General features: G+C 39.2%; 2 protein-coding genes across 2 annotated transcripts in view; one reads left to right on the top strand and one right to left on the bottom strand.

Annotated features, from left to right (window-relative positions):
- Positions 1-8556, bottom strand: part of kalrna (kalirin RhoGEF kinase a) — a 705069-nt gene extending 696513 nt beyond the window's left edge. Inside the window, exon 1 of the mRNA XM_059966562.1 lies at positions 8452-8556. Coding sequence (XP_059822545.1) covers positions 8452-8518 — 67 coding nt within the window. The 5' untranslated portion in view covers positions 8519-8556. The remainder of the gene's footprint in view (positions 1-8451) is intronic.
- A 1373-nt stretch (positions 8557-9929) lies between these two features.
- The window catches only part of LOC132392214 (ropporin-1-like), a 38102-nt gene continuing 35109 nt past the window's right edge, over positions 9930-12922 (top strand). Inside the window, exon 1 of the mRNA XM_059966054.1 lies at positions 9930-10019. The gene's annotated coding sequence lies outside the window, so the exon portion shown is untranslated. The remainder of the gene's footprint in view (positions 10020-12922) is intronic.

Below are 12922 nucleotides of genomic sequence, written 5' to 3'. Positions count from 1 at the left end.
CCATCACCCAGGACATACTCTCTTCTCATTGCTACCATCAGAAAGGAGGTACTGAAGCCTGAAGGAACACACTCAACAATTCAGGTAGAGCTTCTTCTCCTCCACCATCTAATTTCTGAATGGACATTGAATCCTTTAACACTACGTCACTACTTTTATTATTTCTATTTTTTGCACTACTTATTTGATTTAACTATTTAATACATATATACTTACTGTAATTCACTTTTACTCTCTCTACCATTATGTTTTGCATTGTACTGCTTTCACAAGGTTAACAAATTTCACATCAAATGCCAGTGATATTAAACCTGATTTTCATTCCTGTATCTCCTCCTTGATGGTAGCAATGAGAAGAAGCAATGGTAGCAATGGGTGGTGAATGTCTTTAATGATGGATGCAGCCCTTTTGAGGCATCACCTTCTGAAAATGTAGTCAATGCCAGAGAAGCTAGTGCCCATGATGAAGCTGGCTGCACCTGCAACTTTCTGCCACTTCTTCCGATCCTGTGCAATGGTCCCTCCATACCAGACAGTGATGCAATGGGTAAAACGCTCTCCGTATTTGAAGAAATTTGGTACAGTCTTCAGTGGCATACCAAGTCACCTCAAACTCCTAATGAACTACAGCTGCTGTGTGCCTTTTTTGTAATTGCATCATTATGTTGGGCCTAGATTAGATCTTCAAAGATGTTGATAGCCAAGAACTAAAAACTACTCACCCTTTCCACTTCTGATCCCTCAATGAGGACTGGTGCAAATTTAACTTCCTGAAGTCTACAATCAATTCCTTGGTCATATACTGCTTTATAAGTTTCTGATGCTATCCAATAAAAGTAGGGAAAATAATAGTTAAATATGAGTTATAATTAACAATGTCCTCAGCAGCAGGTCATAGAAGCTTATGAAGAATTCATCTGCAAATGGCAGCTACACCTGTTGAATGGTGTAAAAGGTATTAAAAGAGCCAGAGAAACTCATTTGCAGTTCAATTGCCTTACAGGCTGTAGCTATGACCCCAGCTTGGGTAACAAACTGTTGAAAAAACAGTATTCAAAATTAGGCTAAGCAGATGACTGCAAGTAAATTCAATGAAGTTATTAACGCATGAGAATTCTCATATTTCTAGACTCAGATTTATTTATCACGTGTACATTGAAACATACAGTGAAATGTGTCTTTTGCTTTAACAAGCAGCCTGCAGTGTTGCCACACATTCTGGTGCCAACAAAGCATGCCTACAGTGTTCGACAGAAAAACACAAGCAGCAACAACATCAATAAAACAAGACAATAACAGCAAAACAAGCCCCTTTCCAATCCCTGCAATCGACCCAATGACACACCTATACAGGCTTCCAACTCCAGGACAGGCTATCTCTGTGCCTTCAGACCTTGTCCCCGGATTCTCAGACTCACAGACATCACACCTCCAACTTCACACCTCACCCTAGGATGCCCTTTGTGGGTTTGAACTTTGGGCCTCAACGTCTGGACTCATACAGACCACCAACGCCAGAAACCTAGGCCCTTGTGACTCCTTCTGGCCTCCGGACTTTGCCCTCCGGACTTCACCAGGTTTGACCTTTGGGCCTCTACTTCTGGACTTGCATGGACTTTGACCTCTGGATTTGCACAAACCTCTAATCTTGGTGACCTGAAGGTCACTGGCCTTTGTGACTCCCACTTGTATCTGGGACTTGCCACCTGTATGGATTTCCAATTGGAACCAGTTTCTGACCTGGGGATTACTGGTTTCTTGAGTGCTTGCATTATGACTTCCAGCAGCGCTGATGTTCAACTGAGGAACACTCTGATCTGGACTTGAACATCTGCCTATACTCTTCATTCACTAACCCTGACCTCTAACTCTCCTTCAACCCTGCCCCAAACCCTAACCTGAACCTTAACTTCCCTCTCTGTACCCAAAAGCATCCCTACAAAACTAAACAAAACAGCTAAGTCTGAGCTACAATATTGATGGACATCATAACTTGGCACCTTCTTGACCAGATTACTTCATGTCCTTTCTTTAGATTATCAATTTCTCAAACTAGATTTTGAGCTTCACAATATGCCTAGTTCTGAATTAAGGAAGGTACCGTAAATGTTTTTTGAAAGCAGCAAGCATTACATCACTTGGATGTAAAATTAAAGATCCTGTGCGATCCATTCAATAAGAGTGCATCAATGGAGACCTCGACAGAATCTGCAATGCTTACTCTTAGGCCATCTGTGCCAGAGCAAATAAGAACTCTTAAAAACTATACTAAGGGTAAAGCAACATATTGGAGAAAAGTTCAAGAGAACTTTAAAGGTCACGGAGCAATACTGGGTAATTTCAATGTATGGTGTCAGGGTAGAAATAAGTCAAGAACAAGAGAATAAGAAAGATACCCACACAAAAAAATCTTCCAACCAGATTGTGTTTTCCTTCCATGAAACATTATGAGGTCAGTGAGAAAGCAGGAAAATGGTGTTGAGAAGGAAAATAAATCAGCCATGATAGAATGGCAGAGCAGACTTGAAGGGCCAAAATGCTAATTCTGCACCCATGTTTTATGGCAATTATTGATGATTTATTTTAGTCTACAATGCTGACAGTGAAATCTGTCTATTTTTAAAAATAATTATATTTCATATAGCCAACTACATTCCATTATATTCTAGTCCTGTTCAAATGAATGCTAGTATTGCATTTGTCTTCTTTACAACTGACTCAACATGCAAGTCAACCTCTAGGGAATCCTGCTTGAGGATTCCTAACTCCCTTTGCACCTCTGATTTCTGTATTTTACCATGTTTAGAAAATAGTCTATGCTTTTATTCCTTCTACCAAAGTGCATGACCATACATTTCCCTGCACTAGAGTCTATTTGCCATTTCTTTGCCCATTCTCCTGATCTGTTTATGCCTTTCTGCAGACTCCCTGTTCCCTCAGCACTACCTGGCTCAGTTCCATTACCCAATACTTGTTTGCTGGTTGTAACATTTGCCGTTTACTATTCTGCAAGACACACCAGGGGAATCCACCAAACAATCTTCTATTTATCTACTCAAAACAAAATCTCCTTTCTGGAAACAGAAGTTTTTTTTTAGATTTCCATCCAACCCAATTCAAACATACTGTAAATATATATCTAAACATGAGAAATAGGAGCAGGAGTAGGCCATCTGGCCTGTCAAGCCTGCTTTGCCATTCAATAAGATCGTGGGTGATCTGGCCACTGTCTCAGATCCACCTACGTTCCTTTTCCCCGTAACTCTTAATTCTCCTACTATGCAAAATCTATCTAACTGTGTCTTAAATATATTTAAAGAGGTAACCTCTACTGCTTCACTGGGCTAAGAATTCAACAGATTCAGTACTCTCAGGGAAAAGCAGTTCCTCCTAATCTACTCTCTTGAATTTTGAGGCAATGTCTTGTAGTTCTCGTCTAACCTTCCAGGGGAAACAACTTTGCTAACTCTAGCTGATCTACTTTTTTCATAATTTTATGCATTTATAAAATCCCTTCTCATTCTTTTAAATTCCAAGTCAATTCCAGAGATGGTTAGCCTATGAGGAGTGATTGAGTCACTTGAGTATGGTCCTAGGTGACTCAATCACTCCTCACAGGCTAACTCCATCTCTGGAATCAACTTGGTGAACCCTTTCTGAACTACTGCCAAAGCCTGTAATTTTTTTCTCAAGTAAGAAGACCAGTATTGCATGTAGTACTCCAGGTGTGGCCTCACTAGTACCCTGCACAGTTGCAGCATGATCTTAAATTCAATGATTTCCCTTGACAGCCTGTTGCACCTGGAAACTGACCTTTCATGATTCAAGCACAAGCACTCCCAAGTTCTCCACACAGTAGCATGCTACAGTCTTTTACCATTCAAACAATAATCCTCTATTTTCCCTTCCACAATGGAAGACCTCACATTTACCAATATTGTACTCCATCTGACAGACCCTTTCCCAATCACTTAACCTATCTACATTGAATGGCTACTTTATTAGGTATATCTGTACACATGCTTGTTAATATCAAATCTGTCCATCATTTGGCAGCATCTCAATGCAGACATGGTCAAGAGATTCATTTCTTGTCCAGAACAAACATGAGAATGGGGAAGAAATGTGGTCTAAATGATTTTCACCCTAGTATGCATTGATGCCAGATGGGGTGGTTTGAGTATCTCAGAAACTGCTGATCTCTTGGGATCTTCACACACAAGTATCTGTGTGTGGTAGTTCTGTCGATGAAAGTGCCTTGTTAATGAAAGAGTTCAGAGAAGAGTGGCCAGATTGGTTGAAGCTGACAGAAAAGTGACAGTACCTCAGATAGCAATGTGTTACAACAATGGTGTGAAAGCACAACACTTTGAACCTTGAACTGGATGGGTTACAGCAGCAGAAGAGCACAGTGGAGGTGCACTCCTGTAACCAATAAAGTGACCACTGAGAGTATCATCTCTCTGCAGGCTCTCCATATCCTTTGCACAATTTCCAGCATAGCAAGTTGTCAATATGGGTATAATGCAAATGGGCACAGTCCAGGCTGCAAGAGTACATACTACTCAAATACCATCTATAAATTTGCTGACAATACAACCATTGTTGGTAGAATCTCAGGTGGTGACGAGAGGGCGTACAGGAGTGAGATATGTCAACTAGTAGACAGTTGACAGCAACAACCTGGCACTCAACATCAGTAAGACTAAAGAGCTGATTGTGGACTTCAGGAAGGGTAAGACGAAGGAGCACATACCAATCCTCATAGAGGGATCAGAAGTGGAGAGAGTGAGCAGCTTCCTCAGTGTCAAGATCTCTGAGGACCTAACCTGGTCCCAACATATCAATATAGTTATAAAGAAGGTAAGACAGCGGCTATACTTTATTAGGAGTTTGAAGAGATTTGGCATGTCAACAAATACACTCAAAAACTTCTATAGTTGCACCATGGAGAGCATTCTGACAGGCTGCATCACTGTCTGGTATGTAGGGGCTATTGCACAGGACCGAAAGAAGCTGCAGAAGGTTGTAAATCTAGTCAACTCCATCTTGGGTACTAGCCTACAAAGTAGCCAGTACTTCAGGGAGCAGTGTCTCAGAAAGGCAGCATCCATTATTAGGGACCTCTAGCACCTAGGGCATGCCTTTTTCTCACTGTTATCATCAGGTAGGAGGTACAGAAGCCTGAGGGCACACTCTCAGCAATTCAGGAACAGCTTCTTCCCCTCTGCCATCCGATTCCTAAATGGACATTGAATCTTTGGACACTACTTCATTTTTAAAAATATACATTTTAAAAAACTATTCAATATATGTAATTGATTTACTTGTTTATGTTTGTTTAATTTTATTTATTATTTTTTTCTCTCTGCTAGATTATGTATTGCATTGAAGAGCTGCTGCTAAGTTAACAAATTTCACATCACATGCCGGTGATAATAAACCTGATTCTAATTCTGAGGGATGCAGTGAAATTCAGTACAGCCAATGCAAAGTCTCTGTAGGGAAGGACCATAATCTAGACTCCTTCTGTTACCGCATATGGAGGGAAGAAATGTGAGTGTGAAAGTCCCTCGAACAATGAAAATTATGTATCACACTAAAGGGCCATATGTGTGGCATGAGGCTAGGTTTTTTCCTTTAAAAAAATTGCTTGCATTACTGATCTGGATGCATCATAGTTTGGTATGGCAACAGCTTCGCCCAAGACTGCAAGAAACTACAGAGTGGTGGACAACTCAGTACACCACAAAAACTAGCTGTACCTGTGCCCTCATTTCTCACTGCCTTAGTAAAGCAGCCAACATAATCAAAGGCCACTTCCATTCCAGAAGTTCTCTCTTCACCCACTCCAAGATAGACTTTGACTCACTGTCTACTTTATTGTGGCCTTGCACCTAATTGTCTGCACTGCTCTTTTGCTGTCACTGTAACACTATATTCTGCATTCTGTTATTGTTTTACCTTTGTATAACTTCGATGTATTGTTGCGTTAAAATGATTTGCATGGATGCCATCCAGTACATGTGACAACAATAAATAAACACTAGAAGATGAGATATAATGATAGATATATAAAATAAATGTTACATAGTAAATATCCACAATTAGAAGTTAACTGATATTGATGGTATAATATTTTTGAGAAAATAAAAGGATATGCATGGCTACAGTAAGTCAGGAAGTAAACGCTAAAAGTATGTTATATTTTTACATGTTTAACATACAAAGTCTTTTTTTAAACTTTGACTGCTGCACATCACTTTGAAATAATGTGAAATGTTTGCTTAAACTGACCTGAATGAAAATAAGTTTTAAGCATCATAAGACTCATAACCAATAAACAACTTTCTTAAAGAGGTACACTACGACAATGACTGAGATTATCAAAAATTAAAACTAAATATTATTTTAATAATCAAAGCATTAATAAAATACAATCATGCCCATTTGTTTTAGTTAAGCATGTGTTGACTATTGTAATGAAGCAAATTTCTGCTAGTGCTTGTGCCTCTTCATTACTCCAGAAGGACACTGGATCTACTTTCATTATGCATTGAAGCCAATGCCTAATTTTCAGCCACTGCAATTGATGTTTTCAAATTTTATCAGACAAAACAGACTAAGAAATTATCCATGACTTTAATTTGTATTTGGTGCCATAAGCATAAGTGTTATAAAAGATAGACCTTATTCCTTTTTTAGTTCTTTTCCCATCCTTAATACTAATAGTGAAGTAACTCTACTCCAGCTTCATGATCACCAATCGCTAACTAAAAATAACTTACAATAGCTGATTAATGGTGTAATAGTTCCAAACAAACTAATATGAAAGAAATGAATGGTTGAGTAATCATTGATGGTGGCAGGAGATCTCAAGTATGACTGGCAGATAGTTAAGTCTAAATGCAAATCAATCGAGAGCTCTAAATTCAAGAACACACTCAAGTTTCAAATTGAAATAAATGCACCAAGCTGTAATTTCATTAATTCAATTGGAGATTCTTTATAAGATTTTAAAGTAACAGATAATGACAAGATCAGACACGAATCTCTCCTGAATACTGTACTTGTTATCTGTAACCATTTACACGCCTGGGAACAGCAGCTGTGCATCCACTGACTATAACAGATAAAGATAAAATCGGCTTGCTGCTTGTCAAACCATCACACCTGACCCTGGACTACCATGGGGGAAAAAACATAAGGAAGTGATTACTTGATGCACAAAGCTAAATTTGGAACTGCTGTTATTTTTAAAAATTCAGAAAAATCGATTACATCACGAATAGAACATCTGGCGAGGTGGGGAAAAGAAAATGTCACGGAATGACCTTCACCTCCACTCCAAGTACGAGAATCTCCTCGCCTGGATTGATAACATCTTTGCTTAGAAAGAAACAACAGAAGATAATTCATCAACCAAAGTGGTTATATTCCTGTGTAATATACATGGTGATATATTGTTGCCCATAATTATGATGTCATCACAGTTATATTAGAGTAGTGTTAACAGGCGGGAGGATGTGTTAGCTTCTACTATGATGTGACCGCACAAGCTTGCGTTACCATTTTGTAGATGGAAAAAAATAACTCTCGCAACTCAATTCATCCGCTAAGAGGATAATTGAAAGTTGATAAAATTGTAATGTTTCTAAAACACAACACGGCCACAAACGAGTAGCGAAGGCGGACCCGCTGGTTTTAGCACAGATCTCACTTGCGTGTGTAGAGCTAATACTGTACTGTATTGGATATTTGGGGTGCAGCTCGGTGGCAGTTCTCGAAACGGTGTATCATATATCTTACATATAACTTGAAATTGCTGCACCAGAATTGTTCTATTTATTAAACTAAAGTCGATATACTTTTATATTATTTGGGGAAATAAGTACAATGCATCCTTGCAATCCTAACAGGAAACTGAGCATTTTCAGAGTAGGTAATGATTAATCGGTTAAATCTCCACTCGCGTGTGATTTTGCACAAGATAATAATTTGTCAAAAATCCAAAGGATGTGATTTTGATTTCCTTGGAGGCACAAAGCGCCATTGAGCTGAGTCCACAGACTTGGCCCGGCAGCTGTGCAGTGATATTACGCCAAGACATCAGAAATGCTCTTCTTTTTACACTGATAATATGCTATCAATCACTCTAATCTTTAAAAAAGTCAGAATAACTGAAGTACGAATGCTAGTTATCTGGATGACAGATGTCAGGCATGTTGCTCAAAATTTGATTCAACAGCATCAGATATCCCGAAACCGTTTCATTGTTTAATGTTCACGAGCATGAACGCTACAGACGAGTCAGCCAAACAGCGGCCACACTAACTCGTGAAATGCAATAGTAATACTGGGCATACTGCTGCATGCAATAATCGGGACCGATAACCACTTCTCAACCATCCTCACAACCCCCAACCTTTTTCCCAAATCGTATCCCCCTACCTGTCTTGAAAAATGCTGCGATGTCACCATCGTTAACGCACTCGTCCGTCTCTTCTGCGGAATTCATCGTTCGCCTAATGCAGAAAATACAAAAGAACTACATCCACTTCTATTACAGACTGAGCTTCATATTCGCTGCTGGCTGTCTGCTGCTGTTAGGTGTCAGTGTTTTGGAGAAAGCTGTGCTCGACTAAAAGTCTCTGCATTTGTCCTCTATTGTTCAAAGGCGCCCTCCTCTCTCCAGCAACAGCATCACAATACCAACAATAGATTACACATGGGCTCGGCTCAATGCATTGCCACTAGTGACAGCTCCTTCAGACCACAACTTAGATCCAAAGCTGCTTCAATTAATCATTCCTCCCGATGAGCCGTACATGAATGGCGAATAAAGTGTTTCAATATAACGACTGCTGCAAAGCCTTCAATGGAAATTATCCCAATGACAAGGGGCCGGGAGGAGCCAGTAACACCAGCCTTCGGATTGTATACATTTTATATCGGTCGGCTGGAAAGAAAATAAGCCGCAGCAAAGATCGCGGAGAGTCGCCAAATAACAGCAAGGTTCTTCAGTGATGAGAAGAGAATGGTTCCTTGTTTTAAGAAACTCTTAATCTCAGAACAATGGTGAAAATACCCCAAACGCAAATCACAATCGCTGAGATTTGCAGCCTCGCTGCGCCAAGGAGTGGCCACATTGCGCCTTCTAGCGTTTGTCGACGCACTGAACCACATCCGACTCCTCGAATTTTGCATTGTATATACACAATTACGGTCTGAGCATGACGAGTAGCCTTTCAATCAGATTAAATGTTATTTTATGCAAAATGGCGGAGGAGGGAACTGGATATATTTAACAATGAGGTTAAAAATGATAGTATTGACCAAGAAGAGGGATTTTGACGCCTTATGGAAATAACTTCGTTAACATTGAAAATGGATTAAAAGCGAAAGCCAAATCATTGTCAGTTTAGTGTAAATCAGATGCCTGTTAATGAGATGCTAGAATAAGGCATTCCCTGCGGACCTAGCCCACCTGTTGTCGCCAAACTCTTTTTGTAACCACAATCCATCTGCTCAACATTCGTCCTAGCAAAAATCAACTCAATGATCACAAGTAATCAGTGGGTATAGAAGCCTGCTTCTCTGTGAACACGATGCATCCCTCTGTGATTTAAAGAGACGAGATACACGAAGTGTGTCATTGATACGCAGGGATTTTTACTGTTTATTTTCAAAATGTAAAATAGTAAATCAAAACCAAAAGTCTTTTGTTGTTCTCGGTTAAAATGACGCCAGATCATCCGTCTAAAGTGCTCAGTAGTATAAATTTGCTCAAGCCGTTTATGATCAAATCACTGGGTTTGATTACGTCAGGATGCATCAGTTTGTTGAACAAGGGCAGAGCGTGGTCAAATCATCTGTGCCGTAGCTGGGTTGCTAAGAAACAGTGTAGCGCAATAAAACAACTAGAAACTGTAACATAGTAATCAGCGTGATATTTGGATTGTTATATATAAGCGTCATTTAAATCAACGCCGGTAAAGGGCTTGTCTAGACGTTTACAGGTATTTGTTAATCGAGTTAATGATTTATCTCTATTTTGCCTATTAACTAGATATTCGTGTTTTTAGTGATAGAATTTCAACCGAACCTTCAAGACTCCCTTTTAAACTGACATTTCCCCATTTTCCTTTCTCCTTCTCCTGGACAACGTTGGAAGCTGGTGGTTTCATTAGCTTGGTTATACTACAGGTGAGGGTCTTGATGATAACTACTGACAGGAGATTGAATTACAAAAGGTGCATTACTTAACTCCCTCACCTAACAAGCACTGAGATTTTCTTAAATGCCAGAACCATCTTTCTAGGCAGTCCCTTGGGCTAGATGGTGATTGCCTCCACTGATGAGTGAAAGCTGGCTCTGAGTAATTTCTTTGAATGTGTGATAGCTATTGAGTATTCACTAGAACATCATCCTGATAGGGGAAGGTCTTGTGCCATTACTCCACTACTGTATTAACAGTAACTGCATCCACTTATCCCCATCTCTGCACCATTTCCATCCAGAACTTAACATAGGTTTTATATTTTACCTGGGTCGGTTGGCTGTATACACCTCCCAACATATTAATGGACAGCCCCATCGCAATTATCTTAACTGAGGCAAGCTTTGTGTCCAGTAATCATTTTATCTATAAAATTGCATTTGGTGTCATAATCTTCAAATGTGGGAACAACACGTTTATTTGTGCAAGCCTGTGTACATAGTCTTTTTCTTCACATCAATATCACATTAGAGAAATATACATTTTTGATTTGTTTAAAAAAGACATATATTAGTATAAAAGGAGATATTTTATTTCAGTAGTCCTGTTTTGCAATTTGTGTGAAAAGGTGGGAGCATCTTAACAAAAGACTGCAATAGTTCAGGCAGCAATTTCACTGTACCCACTGAGAATGCCTAGGACAAAGCAATAAATGTGGCCTTGGCAAATCAGACATATCTAAGAAGGCTTTCTTCTTAAGTATCTTAGCCACAGTTGAATGAGAGGGAGGAAGATAGAGGGATTCAACAATGAAAAGAAAAAAGCAAGGCCAAAGAGTTGATAGAAGCAACCAGTTAATAAAATGTTGGAATAAAACATCGCCTTAGGATCCAGCCCCACCTATTGTCCTTAAACACTTCTTGTAACCACATTCCATTTGCTCAACATTAGAACAGGCAAGGATACTTGTACGTCTAATGTTACTTGCCACATCAACTGAAGACTGAGTATTATCAGGCTTCTTATCAGGTCCATTGCTTGTAGTAATGGACTGCCGTGCTAACTGAGAAGTTGAAACTGTGCAGTCATCAGTAAACATCCAATCACTGGCCTTAAGTTTAAGAGGTCATTAATAAAGCAACTGAAAAGATTCCTTTAGGAAGTGTGCTGAAGTGATTGGCTTCTAAAAATTATAAATGTCCTTTATTGCTCTGGTATGGTTCAAATAACAACTACTTCCAGTTAATTAAAGAGTCATACAGACTAGATATAGGCACCTTGGCCCAACTAGTCTTTGCTGACCAAGATGTTTAGCTGAGCTAGTCCCAATTGTAAATGTTTGACCCATATCCCATCTATCCATGCGCCTGTTCTGAAACAATGTAATTACACCTACCTCTAAAACTCTCTCTGGCAGCTTCCATGTATAGTCACCCCCTGCATGAAAATCTTGCCCATCAGGACCTTTTTAAATCTTTGCCTTCTCACCTTAAATCTATGCTCTCCAGTTTCAGACTTCCCTGCCCTAGGAAAAAGACAATGACCACCCACTGTATCTACACACCTCAATATTTTATGTACCTCTGTAAGACCTCCATCAACCTTCTACACTCCAAAGAAAAAGATCCCAGCTTATCTAGCCTTGCCTTATTACTCAAGCCTAGTAACATCACTTGAATCTCTTCTGCAACTTTTCCAGCTTAATGACATCTTACTCACAGCTGGGTGGTCAAAACAGCACAGACTACTCCAAGTGTGATCTTATCAACATTTTTAGTTATTACATAATGTATTAACTCCTTTACTCACTCCCCTAACCTATGAAGACAAGCATGCCAAACATCTTCATCACCCTGTCTACCCTGCAGGGAATGTATATTTGTACCACTAGATCTCAGTGCTCTAGAACACTCTATATCCATCTCACTTGCCCTGATTTAACTGATCAAAATGTAGCAATTGGACTTTGCTTTTTAATTTTCTAATTGTCTTTTGTAAAAATATTGTCTAATTCATACTTAATTCATATTTTTCTCTTGAATGCTAATTATATAATGGTATTTGACTATGCTGCTGCTTCAAGTAAGCTTTTTGTGGCACCTTTGCATTCATGTACTCATGCATTTACAATAAATTCAACTTTGATTTTGATTGTGAAGAGGACTCTGGATGGCTGGCTGAGCTAGATATGCCATTGTTTGGCTCAATGCTCTATGATTAGTTTCACCTGATTTTTTTTTTTGTGAATGTCGGGCCAATTGTACATACTGTTACAAGTGGAAAGACAGAAGTTCAGATGGGATTGAAAGACTCTGGTGTATAATGAGGTAGTTTACAAAGTTAAGAGCACTGGTGGACAATTCGCAAAGGTGACTGAAAGATCTCTATCAATAATAAGCAGACACCTTCATGAGGGTAAGCTACCAGCCTATCATTCTCTTATGCTCAACAGTCAAAACTCAAAATACAGCAGATATTTTAGATGTAATGTGAAACATAAAATGTTAGTTAGAAGATCAGGTACTACTTATGTAGAAAGAATGAGCATCAATCTTTCACATTGATGCCCTTTTCATGTGATGCACATTTACCTAAAATATTAACAGTGTTTCTGGTTTTGCTGGCATTATCATATTTTATGTGGGCCACTGATTTACAAGGCTTTGTTCCCTGTTTGAATTGCAAATGCAGTTTCATAGATAA

This window comes from Hypanus sabinus, chromosome 4 (genome assembly GCF_030144855.1).
Source record: "Hypanus sabinus isolate sHypSab1 chromosome 4, sHypSab1.hap1, whole genome shotgun sequence".
NCBI lineage: Eukaryota > Metazoa > Chordata > Chondrichthyes > Myliobatiformes > Dasyatidae > Hypanus > Hypanus sabinus.
The sequence above is the reverse complement of the archived record's forward strand: the minus strand, read 5'-3'. Positions and strand labels throughout refer to the sequence as shown.